The sequence below is a fragment of the Osmia bicornis genome, chromosome 15 (assembly GCF_907164935.1).
Source record: "Osmia bicornis bicornis chromosome 15, iOsmBic2.1, whole genome shotgun sequence".
Taxonomy (NCBI): domain Eukaryota; kingdom Metazoa; phylum Arthropoda; class Insecta; order Hymenoptera; family Megachilidae; genus Osmia; species Osmia bicornis.
Window position 1 is genome coordinate 6,841,011 of NC_060230.1, and position 23,535 is coordinate 6,864,545.

Below are 23,535 nucleotides of genomic sequence, written 5' to 3' on the forward strand. Positions count from 1 at the left end.
ATGAGATCGTGAAACATTCTTTTGATTCTTCGAAGTCTTTTTTTCCTTTAAACCAATTATTTTCTTATTTAATAAAGTATCGCATTGGATACATTTTGATATTGCGATTGCACAATCACCATCGTTCTAACGATGACTATATCGGTTCGAGGAATTTGATATCTATCGGCCTCGATACCCGCAATCTGATAGCGGAGATCTACCAGCTTCTAGGAAGATCAACAAGGTCTTAGAGCTTTGGAATATCTCGTCGTTGGGGTTTCGGATGTCTTGAAGGACTTAGGTGTCTGAGGTGTTGTCAGTGTTACACCTTGATTATGATAGTGGAATGAGACGTTCGCGATCAGACAGCTAGTCACTGTAGAACAGAGAATATCGATTCGCCGAGATTCAGTAGAGCAATCCTGTTTCTAGTCAGACAAGCCTGCGAATTTGGAATTGCAGGGAGATGGATTCATTAGCAAATTGTGAAACGTTAATAAATATATTTCCATGATCCTTATTCCTATTCATTAATCAATAATTATCTGAACGTAAATCGATAAAGTTCCTAATTTTTTGATGTCTTGATAAAAATCGTGGTCCATAAATAACAGAAAAGTTACAATTACTTTCATTTATGAAGGTTTGTTTTCTAGAGTGTCTACCTCATTGTCCATAAGAAATTTCTTACGTTTCAGAGACCTCGAGATCCTCGTAAAACTAAACTGTACGGAAGAAAACTGGAAAAAACCAAAGTTTCTCTTCTGAATCACCCTCGTCTTCTTCCATCAAATACTGTATTACTTTGACGAGGTTTCTGATCATCTTAGTTAGTCTTTATAGCTACGTAAGAATTGAGCGAACTCTAATAAAAAAATATATATCGATTGAAGCGAATGATAACGAGGTCGTGTTGGAAGATAGAAGGTAACCGGCTTAATACTTGACAGAGAACACTCGTGTACAGTGTATACAGTGCTTACGAATATGCAAATGGTGTTGCGCTACGAAACGCAGAGACGTCGAGCGATAAGTCTCATAACCAATCAACCGGATTAGATTAATCCCTCCTTCGTTGTCGTTTAAGTAAATCCAGCTGACCATCAATTGGATCACACTGTTTGAAACCGATCGCGTTCCACGGATGATCCCTGAGAAGAGCAGAGAAATCAAATCGCTGTGAAATTCGTTTCACGTGTTCGCGATATTCGATTCCGCACACCCATAGCAATCCAAACTAAATCGTTTTAAAGGATGATATACATTTGAACAGCCGTTATTATATCCTCTTTTTATAGACAATAATTTTTAAAAAAGCATAGAATATTGACAGAGAATATATTTAGCAAATATTTTGCAAACGATGGAGATAGCAGAGTAATCTAACCGAAGAAAGTACGGTAGGCTATTCCAGAAGTGAAATTAGAAGGATGAAAGGACCTTATTTGTAGACGCTTCCTTAAAAATTCTTTGCCCGAAGTTAGAGAAGTTTCAAGTAGTTTCCATACACACGGCCGGCCGGCATAGGATCCCGAGCATTCAGACGACTCTGCACCGACGAAAACGCTTCGAACTTTAAGGAAAATTACTTTTTCTTCTTTCAGCCCGGAGATTGACTAAAACTTGTTTACAGTTTATCGCCAGGCAAGAAAAGATCCCTTTACTTGGACTTTTCTTCGCCGCGGTTGGCTGGACCGTTTGAACGGAAATTCCAAAGGCAACGGACATAATTAATATCATTCAACTCGGGTGCAATGTTGCGTTACGTAACGAGCGGAACTCGAGTTAATTAAGGCTTGTAATTAAAGCGAATTACAAATTTCATTTGTCAACATAAAGGATACAGATGTCTCTCGCAATTCCTAGTAATTGCATTTAGAAACGTTTTAATGTGAAAAAATGTCGTTTAAATGTAATAAACGTCTTTTAATTAAAAATTTAACCTATCAATTGGAGGAAAATTTTACCAAGCTTCTTGTAGTTAAATTACACGTTTAATAGTTTATAATCTTCAATCTGTTAAGTACCTAAATCGTCGAATCAGCTTTATGACAGGACAATGTTCTCTGTACAAAGTTTCGAGTAAGTTCAAACAGAAGGGAGATCCTGTGTCAAAGGATGTGAGATAGGATTGCAGATTAAAGGTATCTCTGCAGGGAACTCAAAAGACACTTATTATCTGTTTCGTGATACATATCACGGCTTTGATATCAATGTAGCATCATGGTAAGAAAGGATTGTGTCTACTTTAAAGGTGACTTGTTCTATAGAAATATCTTCTATCCATCATTTCCATTCCTCGCACTATTTTCATTTCTATGAAAGATATTTCTTTAAAAAGAAGAAGAAGAAAATTTTTATAATTAACCTTTTGTACCTATTCAAATATTTCTCCCAGGTCTCGTAAACAAAAAAGGAAGAATAAAATATTTGGGAATGATCCAGGAAAAAAAGAGAAAATGAAACGGATACGTGGCCAGCACACGGGGATACTGTTGAAACAGGCAAGAAGAACAGATCGATAGGCGGTTAGGCAAGGGAAATGGGTCACGCTTTGGTCAGACAAGGGTGTATAATCGCGGTACACGGTCAGACAAGTGGAATAACCGGGTATATGGTCAGATAAGTGGAATAACTCTGTACACGGTCAAAATAAGTGGTATGATCCCGGTACGTAGCCAGACGAGTAGTATCAGCGTGGTACATGGTTAGGAAAAGTAATATGATCCTGGTATATGATCATGGAAGTAGAATACCCTTCGTGTAAAGTCAAGCTGAACGATCTAACATAAAATCTGACGGATAAAGTTCTCTATATAATCGAACGATCCTATAAATCCATAAAAAAGGATATCTGTTTTTTAAATAAAAGATTGTTACGCGATTAAGGAATGTTATAAATTCAATTTAACGGGAGCAAAAGCGTTCAATTGTTTTTTCTTTCGATTAGATTTAACGAGTGAAAAAATTGCAGAAAATACCTGCTGGAAATTACAGGTGAAAATGTTGCGTTGCAACCGTTGAATCGCTAATGGAAATTAAGATCGATGAATCGGTAGTTTGTGTTCGTTCGAGGTGGATCAGCGAAATTAACGAAACGGATTCATCGAATTACTGGTTCGTAATTTTCCATTTGTGTTATCTGCTCGCAATTTTACGATGCCTTGTGTTTCTTCCAATTAATTTGCAATTGCATACAATTCAACGCGAATGATTTACGAGTAACAAAGCTTTCTCTATCCTGTTACTAATTAACTGTACAAAATTTGAGATATCGGTCAAATCTGACTCCTAATTAAGATCTTGTTAGATCTTTGAAATTGAAATGAAGCAAAGTTTATCTGTATTTTTGATCCATCGAGTCCGTTGACAAATGGCGAAGATGTGGTTCTCCCGAATTTCTTAGTATTTTAGAGACTGAAAGGAAGATAAAGGTGGAATATCGCGTTCTAATTTGTGGACAACGAGACATCTCTTTGCGGCTCGCGATTGTCGCGACTCTGTTCTCGTCTTTGTTCGTTCGCCCGATAGGATGCTGACCTGGATTCCGTGGAATGTCTCGATAGCTTTTGTACCCCCGCATTGCTCGGATAAGTCGAGGAACTCGTCGAAGAAGGTCGAAGCAAGTTCTCCATAAATTTTCATACGTTTGTCGCTATAGATTCCCGGCATCTGTGAAATTCTTCATTATTATACGCAGAATGTAACTCGAAAATATTTTGAAAATAAAGCAAATAAATTTATAAAATGAAAAAATTGCAAAATTATCGGAAATTTATTTATTGCCCTAGTAATTAACTATTCATCGCCTCTTATTATTTAAATTACCTGAACCCCAATATTTCAATTTAATCGATGCATCGATTAGCCGTCATTTTGATTCATCCATCTCATAAATTTCCGTAAAAATAGCCGGGAAGGATAAAAGTTAGGGTGAAAGGGAATTATTTCGTTGGTTTCGAATCGATTCGATAAGGCAATCGTCACGTTTTCGGTGCCGTTTCACGCTGATTTTCGATTGTCATCCGACACACTCTCGCCAACCGGAAGTAGGGAAAGGGCCAAGAGCGGATTAACTCTATCCACCGAGAGCCAGATACGTGTCTTCGGTCAATGTTTAGAGTGGAAACTGCAATTCCTTTTACGGCTCCATCGATTGTTGCCTTTTCCACCCCTCGTCGTCCCTCTTCTTTCCACCTCTCTGTTTCCCTTTCGTGGCTGTTCAGAGCGTTATTGGATCGCCTCGAAATTCTATGGTGTCCTGATGGATCCTCCGGCTTGCCGAGACTCATTCAAAGCAGGATTTAATCCTGTCTGGCTTAGGTGTATCGATCGTGTGGTTAATATTCACGAAGTGCCGGTGCCTCGTGATAACGTGACAATTACTTTTGATTATATCGCTTGTCATCGTTTTTTCATTTCACCTATGATTTATCAATTTTATAAATCGAATAAAATTTTCTTCTCGAAACAAAGATAATATTGAATGAATTTTAGAATTTTTGTGAAAATTAAATATACTTATGCTTTGGAAATTTCCATAATTTTTTCAAGGAATCGTAATAAAAATTTCGAACGGTTCGAAATACTGAAATTCTTACTGAAAGCAAATTTTCCTCGAACCATCTAACTGTAACAACGATGTGTTTTAACGCGAAAGGAAACATACCGTCGCGAGGACAATTGAGTCGAAGGCAGTAGGGAACGCAATCAAGTTTTTGCACGGATTCAACGTTATTTGCACAAACAATCGTGTCGTCGCGAGAATGTAGGACAGGACAAGATGGATACCGTTAATTACTTACGGTTTTACCAGCCGACAATTTGTTCCGTGATGCGGAATGCAATAACTGAAATGTTTTCTGGCTGTCTTATCGCGAGAACCGCTTGGAGAATTTTGACCGTGGAGACGGTTCTTGCGGGATACTGTTATTATAAGACGTTTTTGTCCTCCATTGTTACTCGTATACGCGACGAGAATTAAGAGCAAGGTTATTATGCCATAACAATTCACACAAAGACATTAAAAAATACCTCTTGGAAAGAATAATCGTTCCAACATTAAAATTTTAATACTCTTTCCCTCCTACGTGGTAGCCATTCTTTACGATTGGATTATTGATTCACGTTCGATTCCATTGATCAGGAATGGCAGGGAAAAAATGGACGTTTCCCTGTTCACTCAACAAAGAGGAAAACAAGAAAGCTGGAGACGGTGAAAAAGAAGCTGTTTATTCAGCCGCGCGTTTATTCTACGCTTTGTAGCGAGCGTTGCACGTGAACAATGAGGCTGAGCCGACGTTACAAAGCGAAATGCAAGGAAATAATGCGATGTCTCCGACGTTCAGCGAGGATGAAGGAAGGAGGAGGAATAATCGCGAGCAACAATAACGGTATACAATTAAACCGTCCTTCCACCGTCCGTGTATGAAAGGAGGAGGGAAAAAAAAAAGATATTCGGAGTGGCATCGTGGAAAACAGTCAACATCGTATTCTTTCAAACACTTTTCTCGTTGTATCCTTCCTTGTGAACTCGAGGATTTCACGGAGGATATCCTTTGAGCTCGTAACACAATCGCAAAGGATTTTCACATTTTCAACCAGCTAAATGTGCATTAAGTGTTCAGTGTTTCTTTTATTCTTTTCTTCAAATCATTCTTTCCCAAGAAATTTCGATCACGAATATACAGACTGAATTTTCATTGATCGAACCAAGTTGATTTCTTTCCGTGCTCAGTTTGGAGAACGAGTTAAACCGGAAGCGTACGCTCGCGCGACTGTAATCGAAGACTCGTCTTTCCGAAAGCAGTTTCTCGTCAACTTTCGTACAGGGTCAGCTTTCCTTCACCCGTTGAACAGCTCGAAATCCGGCTTCGTTCGATCGAAACGAGCAAATTTCCTCGTATTTCCAGCTGTAAAATACTATTAAAAGTTGGCGCGGGAAGGACGCGATCGGGATAAATCCAGATCAATTACCCTTCGGAAGATCAATTCGCTGGCGAAAGAGAGTGGCGGAAAACTTTCGGGGCAAAGAACTTTCGATCGACGAATAGAGACGTGAAAGACAGATACTTCATCTGCGAAATTTTCATAGAAAATTAAGTTATAAACCTCTTCAGCTGTGCAACACAATTTCGATGAATAATTAATATATTAGTGTTTGATTTTCGAATTTTCTCAAATATAGTTGTCCTAGATAGAAAAAAGGCAATGTCGGAAAGCTTAATCTAGTATTCTATATTCGAGAGCAGGGCACAGGCTTTGAAAGTTACCTGGGAGACGTCAGAAAAGCATCCTCCGAGTCTTAGACAGCGTCGAAGGTAGGAAATAACATTTTGCTGGTTTTTGATGTACGTCAAAGGGACGGTGGAATGTAAGCCGCAGTGACAAAGAACTGGTGAAAGAAAAAGCGTCTTTCCGTAGCTACTTTGCTTTCCGCCAAGAAATCCCGGCGTATTAACAAGGAAGCAACGAACGGTAGAAAGAAAGAAGAATAACCGTTGTAAAAAACAGTCTCGCACGAAATAGTATCAAAATTATCGGATTACCAGCGACTCCTGCAGGTTTATACAAAAGGAGATAAAGTATATTTGCTCTGATAATTAGCATAGTTCTCGGTAAAATTGTATAAAAGAGAAAGGAAAGAAGATTGAAAGAACAGCAGTAATTCTTTTAATCCGCTTTATCGTTATTATTTCTCGTCCTCTCAACGTTCTAGCTAATTTTCATTCGTAATTTTCGGAGTGGTACGTCTGTCTTCATTCAGACGACGCTCTCATTCGTTAAGGGATGAGATTACGGGAACGTCTTTTCATTGGAAAAACAGATTTCAATGAGGACGCTGATCTTCCTTAATTTTCTTAGACTCTTCAAACGGGACAGAATTTCAAACTCGATTGTTTTAGAACAAAGGGGCTTGTAATAACGAAAAGTTATTGTCTGTCATTAGCTAATTTAAACATCCCAATTCTTTAAAGACTATAGTATTTATTCAATTTTCTATAGTATGATTCTTTTAAGGGTTAAATAAAATTGACACTGTTAATCTACAATTTATAAACGCAAATACTTAAGTAATCTAAAGGTTTTAATCCAAACCACCCTGTGCTCCATGAAACAACCCCTTTGCTAACGTTCGAGTACCTGTTACTTCAGCATCCCCTCTCGAGTCACCCTCCCTTGGACCATTAATTTACTCTCTTCGCCGAGTGGAAAGATAAGATCGAATCCCATGTATCAGAAGAGCAAAAAAAAAACAATGTAACGTCTTTGGTCGGGCCGCTGATTGAACAGCACCCTTCTCTCCGGCGCCAATAATCAAGCGCACCCTCGAACAGGATACGTTCGATCGTTTGTCTCTCTCTTCCGGTCAATTGCAGGGGTTTACCTAGAGCATCCAATAAAGGCGAGATTCTCTAGAGGAGTTTGCGAACGTTTCAACTCGGCTTTCTACGAGGTGTGCTGTTGTTTCAAGCTCCGTACAACCGAGCAGGAAGAAGTTGACCGTTGCCATCGATATTGGACGTCGCGACGCCCGTATTCCCGGTAGAAATATATATCCGAGGTACCAACGCGTGGCTAATATCCAGGAAAATTTACATTTCCAGCGGAAATCAACGACCCGATAGGGGAGCCCGTTGGGCAATCTGAGTGGCTCGTAAAAGCGGGGGATATTTTTGTTCTTCACCCTTTTTCCTCGCTTTTGTTCGTGCGAGTGTTTTTAGAGCCACCGGTACACGGGACATTTTCCTTCATCCCCTTAACGCACACATTTTTTACCGACTTTAACCGAAATGGGATCATATCGTTTACCTCTTTCTCTCTTTTTTAGAAGTGTTTTAGTAAATCTAGGATAATAACACTTCCCTCTGTTTTAAATACTTTAACTTGTGTTTTCATCCCAACAATGATCTTTTAATTTGTCAATAATTAGTAATGATTTGAAATTAATGTGTTTTTTCTTTTTATAATCCACGTTTTTGGCAATTTTGTCCTTTAGATAATATTCTCTGTTATAGATTCTAATCGATAAAAGACGTTGAAATTTGATACTACAGCAAAGACGGATATCGGAGGAATATCCAAACTTCCTCCATAAGGTTCCACGAAATTCCGCCAATAAATTTAACCGGTCGTTGCTTTAAAAATCTACCGGGTCATTGTTTTCGTAGCTGCAACAGGGAAGATCCATTTGAAAAGATAAATGGTGTCTCGTGAACCAGCCTTGGAACATCTAGCAAGCTAGCTGGACAGCTCTTTTTCCTTACTCCTTTTCTTCCTTTCTTCGAACAATTCCCTATCGAGGCATCAGTTCAGCCACGAAAATTTATTCGGAAAATTTCAGTGGCCAGCATCCATTTCAAATGCATTTAACCCCCGCGTCCGGAGTTAAACGCGTTTCTTCAGCTTTCATCGAATTCAAGGCGAACGCCTCGTTCAAAAGGGAAAACTTCTATCGTTAAACGCTTTCGTACAGAAATTCTCGAGACTATCCTCAACGATATTGAATTCTAGGGATCTTTCGAAGGGAAAGGAAGTAAAGAGCGATCAGCTGAAAATTTGAGGTGAAAACCTCTGTAGGAACTTAGATTTTTGGTTTTCAGTATCATTAAATTGATAAAATTCGAGTTTGGAAACTTTTTCTTTCGTCTTCCAAGTTTTTCTAACACGAGGCTTACATCTATCCACTATTTATTGAACGAGAAAATTTAATTTTACCTTCTTTTTTTAGTCTTTCATAAGAAATTGTTTACGCGCATTTTATATATAACTCTCGACCTCACCTCTGTATGATAATTTCTATTTCTTTACCCTTCGAAATGCATAAAACATAAATTCCTCTTGCCACGGATCGACAAATAAACATACATATTCATCGATACCTTAAAACGTTCCCCTGTATTTACAATTCCTTTGCCTTTCTCCTATTCCGCATAGTATACACAAGCGAAACACCATGAAAGTTTAAGGTTTAATAAAAATTCATGTCTCGTGAAATCGGATCTTTCTCGACCGCTTCACTCACTTTTCCTCGCTTAAAAATTCTCGGCTGTATTTATAAAAAGCCTCTTTGCTCCTCGTTCTACTTCCATCGAAACACACTTCGATGTATCGAGTTGGAATACACTGTTTGCGTTTCTTTTTCTTAATCTTTTTTTTTCTCTCTCTTTCCTTTCGCAAAATCACCGCGTTTGTCGAACGCAGAGAGGAGAAACATCTCCATTTAAATAGCTAACGCGCTGTTTGAATTCCGAACGAAACGTAGCTGGTAGCTGGATATTGAGGTGTGCGTTCACACTGATTCGCTCCTGCCTAGAAACGTTTGAACTTGAACAAACGTTGGGTCACAAAGGGATGCGCGTTACAGAAGAGGAAGTCGCTGAAACGACGAAGGAGGAGTTCCAAGGGAAGCGTTCCCGTGCAACTTGGACGGCAAAGGTGTACAAAGGAGGCCTCTGGCTTCAGCTCGTGACAAAGGTCAGAAACAACGATCGGAATCTTGGGGAAATTAATTTAGCATCATCGCGTAATTAGTTTACCGCCGACGCGGCAACCACCGTCTCCTTCTTCGCCGTTAAACGAGCTAACTTGAACAACTGTGTTATATGTTGGTCGAGTAATTATGTTTCGCCCGGAAATTTCTTCATTAGGATCGTTTATCTCCGCAGGATTTATAAGAAGAAAGGAATTCTGCTTTATTTTGATTAAATTTTCAAAATTCACGTGTCCCGTAACTTTGCCATAATGGCGCGATTCTTTTCACCTCGAAAGGTAGTCAGCGTGAAATTTCAATTTCAAACCGATCATCGACGTTCTCGATGGGGAAGTCGAGGTGGGCAGCTGGAAATCTAATTATCGCTACTTACCTTCACGACGTTTCCGTTCACCGTTCGGAGGAAATTGCAACGACCACGCTTCATTGACCATCCCGCGTTTAGCTAGGGTACTTGGAAAAATCCAATGTGTAGGTATCCGGAGCCGGCGTGGAACGGAAACGCGATGGGTATTGCGGCGTTCGCTTCCGGCGTGTACGTGCGCTGGGAACGACACGTCGCGGAAGAAGCAGGAACGCCGTGAGTACCGTTCGTTCGTTCGTTCGTTCGAGCCGGAAAAACGATAGAGGAAAAGACCGGGAGGAAAGCTATGCGAGAACGGCAATTTCCACTCCACGCTCGGGTCAGAGAAAGGAGAAAGGAGAAAAGCACGTTAATTGGCGTTCATGTGGAAAAGGTTTACCAACACGAGTGACTACGAGGAACGAAAGATCGACCGCGAGAAACAGAGACGGAGCAAGGATGATCGCGCGAAATGGCTGGCAAAACGACGTGAAAGAGCGAAGCTAATTATCCCGCGGGAAAAATTCCTCCGGCCTCGGGGGAAAAGAAAACGGCTACGAGCTCACTTTTCTACCGGGTGTTAAGAAACTAATGCGCTCATAGTTTACTGGCCTCAACTGTTCGCATTATCTCGGAAAAAGATAATTTCACTGAAAAGTTAAATCTTCCAATTTTCCAAGTCTTCTCAATATCATTAGGAACTTGAATAAAATTACTTCATAAGTGAAAATCAATTTCAACATCTTCTGCTATGTTGCTCCTCTAAAAGAATATTTATGGAACAATTGCCATTATTTTCTTAGCACCCAGTACATTAGAGTCAGCAGAGCTTCCATAATTTTCCAACTGGATTGTTAATTAGATTTTTTCTTTCTCGGATCCGTTTCATTATAACGCGACCCCTCTAACTCTGCATCCCTCTTCGCTCCCTCTCGTTCCACATTTTTCCCTCTTTCGACCAATTGTTTTGCCCTATTTTCTTCCATCTTTTTTTTTTATTTATTCCCTTCTATGTCTTCTCATTTTTCATTGGTCCTTCCCAGCCTCCCTTTTCATTCTTTTTTTGACTTATTTGTCAGCTGCTTTTTTACCCTCTTCCACTTGATGGTGCTTCTTCTCCACTATTTCCCTTTAACAGCCATTCTCTTCCGTTCCGTTCGTCTCTGCCCAATCGTTTGGTTGGTCGGTCGACATTCTGCGTGCTTTTACCACGCTCTCCCGAGGAATCGTAGTTATTTCCTCTCGCTGGCTGGTAATGCCCTGTCATCGCGTTAAACGGCATACCGGAAGCGGCACGATAGAACGTCGAAGAAGTTCCAGAAACAGCCAGTGAAACTTTTACTACCCTCATGCACCTTCGCACCTTTGCTTCCTTACTGCGATGTTTAAAATCGTAAAATAGAAAGGTAGTGTTTTATAGTAGCTCGGAGTGCTTGAGAATTAGTCTATTATTTAGAATTCCTTTCGATCAAATTTTCCTTCTCTCAGCTTCAAGGGATGTTCATTTTCGAAAGTTTATTTAGATAAATTTTCATGATATTCTGAAACTTCCTGTTTCGAGGAAGTGAAAATTGTCCATGTTAAAATTAAAGTAAATTCCCTTCAAGATGATGAAAAATTTACAAGTTATTTTAATGTATAATCGATGTTTCGAACGATTTTCATGCTGTTAAAACGCCGTCGAATCTCTGAGAAATTACGTAAGCTCACCGCCATTTCTCAGGCATTAAGCTTCTAAGACTGAAACTTCAAAGCTCGGGTAGCTCGAGAACGTGTTACGCAACGCACGATCGCAACGTCGTACGCTCGATTTCAGTATGAAAAATGGCTGAAAGGACACCGTTTGCAAATTACGTCACACACGAACCATGCCAATCGATCTGCTCGTACCTGCGCCTCGACGTCGATTTCCTCTTACCCGCCCGCCACGCAGGAAATGGAAATCAAAGCAAAAATGAGAGAAGGAGGCGAACGAGATGCTAGATACTTGCTACGTTTCTTGATAACGAAAATTCCTTGGAACCGTTTGCATCGACATATACTTTCCTGCGGTGGTGAAGACCGCATAAAAATTTCTGCACTTTTATGTAACATTCTTAGCAATTATTATTTGCAAATTGCAATTAGTGCAAGATCAATTACGTTTATGTAATCTCGGGAAATTCACGTAATTTCCTAGTTACATTGTCGTGGAAAAATCGTGTCGAGTCCTCACTTTTCCCTTTGTGATCCCTCGTTGAATCGCGGTTGGATAAATAGCCTGTGCGAAGGATAGCTGTTAAAAACTTGAAGTGCACCGCTGCACCGATGCAACGATGCAACGATCAGATAAAACGCGTGCAACCCCTTGAGAATGCTCAGTCGCCGGCCTCGCCGCACATGTACGCTATTGTCTGGCGCTCTCCAGCTGGCATACTTTTCATCTTGATATATTTTCCTCGTTCCAGTGGAAACCGGCCGATAGCGGTCAGCGAAATATTTTCTCCAAACGTTTTTCACTCGCCTGGCGAACGTGTAAACCGCGTCCACCAGCATCGTGCTTTCCATACAAACGTATCTTAAGTCTTATAAATGGTAGTTGGGAAAGAATTTTCCCCGTCGGATTTCCACGCGTAACAAACGCGTTTATCGAGCAGCTATCGTCGGCGAGAGTTCTTTATACGAGAGCATGGATTTCTCCGAGATTTCAAACACGATACACGCTTTCCAACGAAAAGCTGACGGATCTGTTTTTATTCTTTCATCCGGAGGGAAATATGTTTGCTACTTCAGGATAATATTTCTAGCCGCAAGTTGGAGAATGTCAAAGTATAGGACAAATAGAGGATCGACTTACCTATGACCGTTAAATTGACCTTGGAATTTCGTGTTTGACCGATCTGAAAATCGACGCGACATCTGTAGATACCAGCATCCTCTTCCCTGATGTGGTCCACCCCGAGTTCCGCCGGTTGCTTGTCCGGCATGAAGTAAGCTCGGTTCGAGAACACCGAGTCGTCCGACCATCGTTCTGCGATACCGAAATCTCGGTCTCTCGCATCGACGCTGAAAAATAACGAATAAATTGTTAATGACATAAGAAAAGAAAGAATTATTATTTTGACAACGAATGATTAAAATCCAAGTTGGTCGAAAGATCGTTTGAAGATCGTCGAACGGACGAATCCTTTCGCTCGTTAGTGTTATTTCGAAATTTTTCTGTGTGAAACGCAGCTGCGAGAGACGGTACCGCTGAATATTATCATAATTATTTTAATTAACGCTGCCGGCTGGCCGGTCTCGCGAACGGATAGACGCGGAGTCCGAGCGACGCGTGCTGAATAAATTAAAGTCCCGCGGGAATACGAATGAATCGGGGCGGTTTTAAATGCAAACTTCCGCTGGCCCATTTTAAGGTTCACGCTACAGTTTCAAAAGTGGCATGGCATAAGCTTCTTCGGGCGAAATGCCCGTGCAAAGCTACGCTTGAAATATCCATGAAGCTGCCCGGTTTTCGTTGTAACCTGAATAATTTGCCGAATAATATAGATCTGTAATTCGTTTTACCCTGTTGAATCCTCTTTCGCCAATTGCAATGTCAGAGTAATATAAATCTCTCTCAAGTTGATACTTTCATAAAGAAACTTTTAATTAAACGTCACTGTAATTACTGAAATGCATTTCTGATGCACTCTGTATGCACATCGATTCCCATCTTACCTGTAAACCGATGTACCAAGATCCTCCCGATACCAGAGCACAAGATGCACCGAATCTCCTTCGTGGGTGGTTGATATGTCGCAAGGAAGATACGTGGGATCGCCGACCAGTGCTACAATGTGCGATATCGGTACTGAAACAGACAGACACACGAAACATGAAACTCGATGCACTGAAACGCAAGCTGCGCGTATTAGATTAATAGCCCTCCAGTATGCACCCCTGTATTTAACTCTACAAGACCCATTTTCGCATGCAACTGGTGTCAACTATAAAAAAATCCCTCCTTTCAAAAGCTTTCAAAAACGTGCGACTGTACACTTCCTTTGAATAAGGCAAACTCTTCGATCAAAGCTCGTAGCTTGAAAAATTCATCGTATCCACTTGCATCCCCTAAACCTACCGCCGCGAAAAGGAAAGTAAAAGGAAACTTGTCGACCTCTCTTACCTCGGTCCCTTTGATTACTTAATGATCCAAATAACGACACCCTCTTGTACCTAAGGTTAAAGACGAAGGAACAGAAAATGGAGTCTCGTTCCTGGAAGACAATACTCGCGACATCGAAAACATTGTTGCTCCGTTCGACGCGTTATCTTCGAAATAAACGAGCATTGTGTGTTCGAGCAACAAACGCGGCGACAAGCCGCCGAACAAAGGGCTCATTGTTGGCCAGAACGAACGTTTGTTATTTATTGCGTGAAACGGGTTTAATCGCGTCGATTCCAGAATCAAGCCTCTAATCTCGCTGTGATACTAGATAATATCTAATAATAGTATCGTATCTCTTTCCATTATTTCTTTGATGTATGGATTTTCCGTAAATTTCGTTCTAGAAGGCATAACTCATACTTTCGTTACCTAAATCCCTATAGAAAATCTCCCAAAACGAATTCATCTCTTATACTTCCACAAAAAACCCTCTACCCTATGAGAATACTAAACAGCATATTTTTATCATTCCAAGTACACGGAGTCTATGTTCTTGATCCTTTAGCCAGGTTCCTATAAGCATACGAGAAACAGAACGAAAGGAGATTCAAGCAATTGGCTGTAAACCGAGCCCCAGGGTAGGGTAATACGCTTAACGTGTTCAGACACAACGTTACCAGCTGTTCCCGAACATTTTCCAGAGATTTTTCTCGTGCGTGCTTTGTTTCCCGTATACGATAAAGTCCCGACGGAGAGTTGGGCAGTAATGAACGATAAAGCGTGCGTGAACGCACGCGGTACGATTATTCCGAGCGTGTTCGAGCGAGAAAACGAAGGTCAAGTAGTATAAACTGTGTTTAATCGGTCGATATGATCAACCTGAATGGCCCGAGTCAGTAATTAACGAAACGATGTATTAATATCTGCAATATCGAGATGAGGGGAAGGATCGTGTAATTAATGGGCTGCATTCGTGTTCGCAATTGTGAAATTAAGTAGTGTGTGTCAATAATTAGCGACACAATAATTACAGATCTAAGACTGAACGTGCTTTTCTTTGAATTTGTGCCTTTATATGAAAATTGTGAAATTTTGAAATTGTGCTCATTAAACGACGAACGAGCGTAATTAGAAACATTAATGCCCATGATATTATCTTAGACTCGACTAAAACTACGTGGAATAATTTCCTTTTCTAGTGAATTTAATCTTTTGAAGTTGATGGAAAAGCAATATGACTGGAAGACAGAACGCTTGGATCTTCTTCGCGCGGAAGCTCTTTGCGTAAAATTAGATGATCCATTCTCGTCGAGTACAGGTGTTCCAAGGAATTTTACAAAGAGAAGGAAACGCGAAACATTCGGGGCGGGAAATGGGCGTGAGGTTCGTCGTCGCGGTGACTTTTACCCCGACGATATCTTCTTCTTTTCCTTCCGAGCTGCATATTCACCCCTGTAGATTCGTCGAGACGTGTCATATCGGGAATATCGGAAAAGAAGCCGCCCCCGCCGGAGAAAGGCATTATCGAGCCAACGTCTATCATTCGTAACGATTTTTGTCAGATTCCCAAAGTAGGAAAATGAATAGGAATGTCGCGGAAGGGAGGAAGAACGGGGACGCTAGAGGAATTCTCGTTTCGAATTCGCACTTTCTGTCACCGGTGAAATATGATCACGGTCCATCGTTGGTTTATTGATATTCGAGCTTGTTTCAGCAGACCCTTGGTGGCGTTCGACACGGACCTACAGACTGTTAGTGCTTCCCTTTTTGCTCGTTTTGGACGACCGGATCGATTTTACGTGTTCTGTTATCTGTCGCTTTTTGCCTATCCGCTATCTGTTCCATCCTGACTGCGGCAAAGTATCGAATAGACAAATATACTTGCCGAAATGGGCTCCCTGTTGAAATCTGTTACACAAATACAAGGTGAAGACAAATTCTCTTTCACGGTGTTATTTATATTGTAACGATATTCAAAATAAGACACCCCTAACAAAATGTCTCTCTCGAAACAAAATAAACTTCTCTTTGAAATATTTTCCTTTCGAACGAAATAAATTGGAAGATAATTTCATTGGTAGATTAAAATGTGACGGACTGTTGGAGCGGTTCAAACGCTTTGTCTCGTCTGGAAAGCCGCAGTCGAGCAGGAAAAGCAGTTCTGACGTCTCGCCGCGTATCAACGAACCCCGTACATTACACGGGGTGGTGGCGAGCGTCGTTGGGGCGTCATGCTGTTTGTCATATCGCGGGCAACGCGTATGTAAACGGCTGTCGCGGCAGCCAGAAGCACACCAAAGCTGCAATCGATAATATCAGCAGGTAAGAGAAGCGGGCAAGCCTAGCTCTTCGAAGCTGATTTTATCGGGCAGAGTTGAGCCGGGACGATGATTAACGTGACACGTGGAAAACCCTCTAGCCACGTGATATCACGAAAGATGATCTTGACCCTGAATGAAACATTGGTAGTCCTATTCGGAGGATAATAGCTTCACTCTAACGTAAATTTCAGGCACTCAAATGAAATCGCGAAGAAATTCTTTCATTTAATTATATTCATTAAATATTCGAAGTTATGAAACTTGCGAATTTTCAAATTTAAAAGATTTTTATTCTAAAAACGTTACAAACATTCGCTGATTGAGAAAAATCCATGCAGATTGTAAAAACTTTCAATTCGCAAACTTCCCAACGCGAACGTCGAAAATTTCATCTTTCCCAAGTAAATCGAGTCTCCATAAAATTAATACACACAAAATTCATCGAGAAATTGTCGAAAATGCATTTACATGTTTCAAAGGTGGATTCGAACTGTCTACCTTTCGTCTATCAGACGAAACAACGGTAGGAAAACGATGGGAACGCATTATCAGTCGATTCGAGATAATATAATTAATCGAATGGACTGCGATGAAAGTATTAACGCGAACGCGTGCCACCAGCGACAATTTTAATAACGGTAATATCATTCTTCTACAGAGAGTATTGTGAAACTTGCCATCGTCAATCGGCGCCGTATTTATCATGAATTTATCCATTGGAAAAAGGGACGTATAAATGTCGCCTGTTGTACAAACACCACAGACGATATTTTGTTTTCAACTCGGCACTTTTCGTATAAACGCGTGCAATATTTAATTGCCTCGTAAAATGAGGCTTTAATAAATTCCATGATGGATCATAGGTGGAACATAACACATATTTGAAATATCGAAAGCTAACATACAGGCTGCCCGGAGCAAGCATAAATTTTTATTATACGGTTATTTCGTTTGTAATCCATGGATTTTCCTCTGAACGATGATCATCGATAAATGGATGTTATTTTCTCGATGTTAATATTTCACGTTTAGCTATTTGTTCAATGAAATTGATTCTGTCCGCTATCGATAGTGTTTAGAGGTTTGTTATTTCAAATTGCATTTTAATTTCTACGAATGCACGAATTGGGCTGATAAGTAAAGTGTCTAGAGTCAGTTTAATAATTTAGCTAGTTTAGTAATTTTACAATTTAATAAGCAGACACCTTTCGGAAGGGTTAACGAACCGTACGTTCGTTGAAATAAGTCAACAGCAGTTCGCTGAGACACTTCTCACAGTTGATTTTGCGAATGTAAATTGACTCGACAATTTTGCACGGTATGTAACGATGACCGTTTCATATACTCTTCATGGTATTTCAGTTTCGTTCGCGTATGAATTTTCACTGCTTGTTCTTAAATTTCCAACAGCCACACGATCGTAACCGAATACGGTTCTCTGAGAGAAATATTTTATCGAAGATCGTGCTTGGTGCGTTAATCGGAAAATATAAGAAGAGAAATCTGAAAGTTTACAGCGTTAAAATTCATCGATAATCCCTCGTCGAATAATGCCGGCTAATTCTGATCAAACAGCAGCTCGACGAACGAGCTGAATTTACCTCGTTATTTGTATCGAGTACGCTATTTATTGCAGATTAACGAGAAAATTCGAGAACGATAATTTATGCGAAAGTTTCATAGGATCGTTTAATTAAATCGTTTACGAGTGAAAATCCCTGCCGTGTCTTCTCCAAATACACACACGTCAAACTGCGCTGGATATATTATTAAATGTTCATTACACAACAATGCTTGCAAGAGAATATCGAGATAGGGTTTTTGACGGTTAATTTAATTATAATGTGCACGGTATCTTCGTGAAACAGCTTTTCTAAAACGGCGAATTGCATGCATTAGCGAAACGATGAGAATTTAATTGAAATTTGTCGGTTTAATGAGTCTGGATAAATTTATAAATCCCCTATGTAATACGAATCAGAGAATAGGTAGCTGTTAAGGTAAAATAATAATGAAATGAAAGGAGAAACGAAACTTAGCATAATCTTTTGGTAAACGATCAGCCGAAAGCTTATCGATTCTCGTGATCATCTCGATAGAAAGATGAAACGCGTTGGGGATGTTCGTTCGAAACAATCGCGGCCAGCTGAATCCCGAGGATTAATGGGAGTTGATGGAACATCGAGACAACGGACGCCGCCGGTGCATGAAATATAAATTCCGTATCAACAGGAAGCCGGGTACGATGCCGAATGAATCGGAGCGTCTTCGCAGCCGGATTATTCCCCGGCACAATGAATTGCACTACGGCGAATTGTGAGAATCCCCCTTTTGAACTTCGTTGCATCGCATCGGTACGAAACGCGAGAACAAAGGGGACATTTCTGCACAAAGGAACACCCGAGGAACCCGTTCAGCTCTTCTTCGAGGTCGATGTGTCTCGAGAGGGAGAAAAACATTTACCCTGGAGCCACTGAATCGACGGAAACATTCGTCTGGTCCGATTAACCGGTAGAGAAAGCTTTTTATATTCGTCAATTTCACGGTTCTGATGGAAACCTGTCTCTTCGATTCTTTCGTGCGCTCAAAGAGATCTTGGAATTGTCTCCCGCGTGCACAATGTTTTTTTAATCTTTTGTTAAATTGTCGAAGAATTACCGAAGTATATGCAATTTACTTATCTCTTTAAATTAATAAAGAGTAATTTCTGCTTTCGTAACATTTGCTCTGAGAATGTTTATAATCTTCTACGTTAATGAATGAATTATCATTTGTCGAAAGGAGAGGAATTCGATGGATTTTGTAGGTAGTAGAAGAAATATGATTAAAAACTGGAACGACATCGAGTCGTCTCGGAACGAGCATTCCGAAACGCTTTTGCCAGGATTCTAGAGCCGGTGCCAGAACATTTCTCGGCGTTTCGCGATAGCGGACAAGAGCACTCGAAAATTCACATAAAATATTGCTACGGTGAATGTTTTATACGAGTCGAGGCTATCAAACGCGAGACTAGCATGATATACCGGGGAATACTTTAAAAACGCGCGTCAATATTGCAGAGAATAAATCTGGAGCACAATAGAGAGGGAAGGGACAAATAACCCTGTCTATGTCCATGGAATAACAATTGGCGAATGAAATACCTGAAAGTTCGCGGAATAAAAGCCTCGTCTTCTGTAGGGTATCATCTGCTGCCATAAATTTCACAGAGCCGTTTATATTCATTTTTCACTGTGTATTTCAGTAACTCAAGGTATTTAAATATGCATTATTTGTTTACGACTTGTTATATTTTTGTAATTTTTTCAGGAATGTAAACGCAGAAATTGCTTCAATTTCAGTGAAAGAAACAAAAATAATGAAAACCGGTGAAAAATTCTGTGCTCTCTGGCGTCTCGACCGACTGCAATTCCATGATCTTTGCAACAAACTAGCGGCGATAAAGATAACGCAATGGTAGGTGGTTAATGGAGCACCAGCATTTAACGTCTTTTCCACTAGATTTTTTCACGATACCGAGAAGGTAACGCGAAGAAAAACGACGCGAAACGCCGTCGAGGGAAAACTCGGTGCAGCTTAGTTGGAAAAATTGTATACCGGAGGACGGGCAGAGCCGCGAAATTAGTTTCATTCGAGAAAAATGAGCCGTGCAGAGCGGAGGAGAAGTCAACCTCCGCGGAAGTACCGTCGCAAGACTGCGATGGACGACAATCGATACCAGTCCGATTCGTTGACCAAGTATCGTAATCGATCAATTAAAACTTTGGTCCGCGCAATTTCCGAAATAATAACCGGTCTTCGTTTCCGTACTTCGATTATATTCGACGTTTCAATTACCGTTCTAATTAAACAGTCAACAATATATCAAACGCGCCTAATATTCTGTTTCATCTCGTTGAAATTCTCATTGCCGTTCGAATACTGTTTCTCGTGAAAACTTTAGCAATCAATAAATGCACGAAATTCAATTGCTTCGGATAATTCTCTGTACGTCAGAAAGATAAAAAGTCGTGAAATTCAGGAGAACGTGAAACGTATCATCCCGGCTTAACACGAAGCTGACGTATTCAGAAATGAATAAAGTACGATGCATTGGACGGTGGCTCTCCGAGGAATCTGATCCTCCTCGAATGGTATCTACGCTTCTAACAGATATATCCTTCCCGATAAGACTGGAATACTCGCAATCGGATTTAAAATGATACCTAAGGCTCACCGAGCTCATAGAAATGCGCGTTTATTGCTCATATCCGACGCAAAAGCAACGCTGATTTTCTGTTTGCTCGCGTGACTCGATCCTCTTCCACTTCGTGAGGAATGGCTGAAAGAGAAGAGCGCCATTGTTTCCGTACAAACGGAGAAAGTGTTGGAAATGGGAAGTCACTTAATCTATAGAGCGTTTCATTGTTTCGAGTTGTTATGACACCTGGAGCTATTCATTGTAAGACGAAAATGGACTATTTCTATTCATTTGAAGAATCAACCATTTTGTATCAAGAATGTTGATGAAATGTTTATACAGTCATTTTCCTCAAACCTTAAGCTTTAAAATGATGTATTTTAATTGCTATTTGGTTGTACTTTTATGTCATTAATTTGTATCAGAACCCTGCGAATACTCGTGTCTGACCATATACTGACCTATACTACTTAAATTTTTATTTAGCATTGATATTCATGCTTATCAATTGTCTCCGTTACGTCACTTGTATTTATTATTATTTATATTAATTTATTACACTTTATTCTTCAATTAATGTACCATAAGTGTTATTTTCTTTTACCCTTCTGTCATAAATTCGTATCAGACTTCATAGTTCATAATCAGCCGTTTGGTTCGCCGATACTCGTACCCTTAGCGTCTTAAAAACAACAGGTGTACCGGAAAGAAATATTCAGTCTGGTAAAATTGGATTCGCCAAGTTTTCAGTGAATTTGTATCCGCGAGCAACACGTTCGCACGGACGCATTTACCTACAACGAGATTACATTTCTAACTTTTCTCGCAGAGATTTCGCGCGGCTAGAATATTACCTTTACGATCCTTCCCATCTTCGTTCCGGCCGTTTTCTTTCTTTTTACGAAAACCGAGCGGAAGTTATTATCTGTTGGCCGGGCAAGGAAGTTCAGTTACGCGAGACGCGTTCGCCTCTCTTCCGCCTCGTAATTAGCCGAGAATTTTCGTTTTGTTGGCCACCAGGACATTAGGGTGACCATATTGAATGCGTATGTGCACTGTGGAGACCCATGTACAGGGCGAGGTATGAAAATGCAGCCAGAGAAAAGCCGATCCTAAGCCAACGACACGGTCGTGTCCATGGAAACGACAGAGCCTCCTGTTCCACCCCGTTCTCTTGTTTCGCGTTTAACACGCCGAATGCTGCGGGGTCCAGTCACCGGTGACTGGCACCGCAAATTCAATGTAATCGCATAATTAGGAGATAAAAAAGAGAAATCCAAAGAAAATTCTATAGGTAAGATGTTAATATCTATCATTTCAAGACGTTTATTCGAAGAGGCAAAATTAAGGGAATTAAAAAATAAAGCAGATCCAGCAGAGAAATTACTGTATAATCTAAGAAGAAGCAACGAATGTTTCGGAGGAAAATATGGCTAGAGCATTGAATCTGCTCGAATTGCGGAGAGAAACTTGAGATTCTTGGTTTATTTTAATTATAAAAATTACTTGGGCAAATATAGAGATTCATTATTCGTTACTTCCTAACGAGCACTCGCGTGTTCGAGTGGGTTTTCATTTCACTTGAATATGTTTAATCGCTCGGTTAATTGTGTACACACGGGTAATATCTCTACAGATATTTATTTTCGAGGGTGAATTTTAATTTCAATCCTGCATCGTTTTTCTTATACGCGAATTATCGGATATTCGATATCACGGATATCATGCTCGTGCGTTATATAGTTAGCAAGCTATTATCAGAATCAATGCTAGATTTTAATTAATCTGATTGATTATAGTTGGAGAACGCAGAACCGCAAGCTGTTCGCTTTCGACGGAACTGCATTGTATATCTTCGTAATATGATATAATTAAAGCAAGTTCGATAGGAGTGATCGCGCATTAGTAAGCAAGTAATTAATTCTATATCGTTGTAATATTCGTACAACAATGAATTCATGGATTTAACTAAATTTCGAATCGTTACCCGGCAAAACACTGTCACTAAATGAAATAAATGACTACGATTCAATAGAATTATTCAAACCAATTGTTCTCCGTAGTCTATATCATAAACACGCGTCGATTTCCTGGAAACGATACGTTATCACAGAAATGAAATATTTATGAATAAATATACGATGAGTTCAGTGATGGAAGTCGACAAAGCGTGACGAGTCGTGCCTGGCAATCGTATCGCGGCAAGTTGTGCCACTTAGAGAAATTAATGACCACTCTTCGTGACCGTGATACGTGAAAAGTCGAACGAGCTTGTTATTGATCGCGCGTAATAGGCACTTTATACTTCCTAGACAGCATATTTACGGGCCATAAAGGGAGCGGCTGGTAGAAGCTCGCTTCTGTCACCGCGAAACGGTAGACCCTGTAAATTTTCCGAGTACGCTCGAATTGTTGTTCGTGAACTGGCCGTGGCAGTTTGTCGCTTTGGCTTCGCAATAACTTGAAATGAAAGAAGCCAGACGGTGAAAACACCGCTGGACCAACCGTGTACGTATGTCTTTTTTCCTCTAGTTCTTCGTTGGCTACCGCGAAAATAGGTGCCCTTAAAACGTCACAGTCAAGGTTTATAAAAGTAAAATTATTGCAAAAATTAATTGCACTGTATGTTGTCAAATACGAAATGGCAAAATATGGCAAGATAATTAACGAGTAATCCTCAACGTGTTACCTAAATATCCTATCAGAACCGAAACGATCGGAAGCCTTATCACTCAGGATGACTTATCGTGACTGAGCCATTCATCGTCTGCGATGTTTACGTGAAGCACACACGCGACTCGCGATCATCATCGCGTCAGAAGACCCGACAGAAAAATGTCTCAGCAAACTATCGACCAGTCGATTCAATATTGACGCTGCCACTGTAATTCCTATCGACTATGCGACCGGCAGACGACAAAGAAGCAAATCGACGAATTCAGGAGCGACTTTCAGCTCCGTAGAATTCGTCGACTCGAGCTTCGCTTGGAGATTCGTAGCTGTTCGAGCGAGCATCGCGTAGATCAGGAGAGAAACTGTCGAGAATGGAACAAAGGGAAGACGTTCCCTTCTGCACCCATGGCTACC

The 23,535-nt window shown here is 40.4% G+C and overlaps 1 protein-coding gene across 1 annotated transcript in view; it reads right to left on the reverse strand.

Moving 5' to 3' along the window:
• Nucleotides 1-23,535, reverse strand: part of LOC114877290 (protein turtle-like) — a 130,533-nt gene that overhangs the window by 29,185 nt on the left and 77,813 nt on the right. Inside the window, exons 2-3 of the mRNA XM_046288917.1 lie at nt 13,518-13,650; nt 12,655-12,863 (exon numbers count right to left, since the gene is read on the reverse strand). Of these exons, the coding sequence (XP_046144873.1) occupies nt 12,655-12,863; nt 13,518-13,650 (342 nt within the window). The remainder of the gene's footprint in view (nt 1-12,654; nt 12,864-13,517; nt 13,651-23,535) is intronic.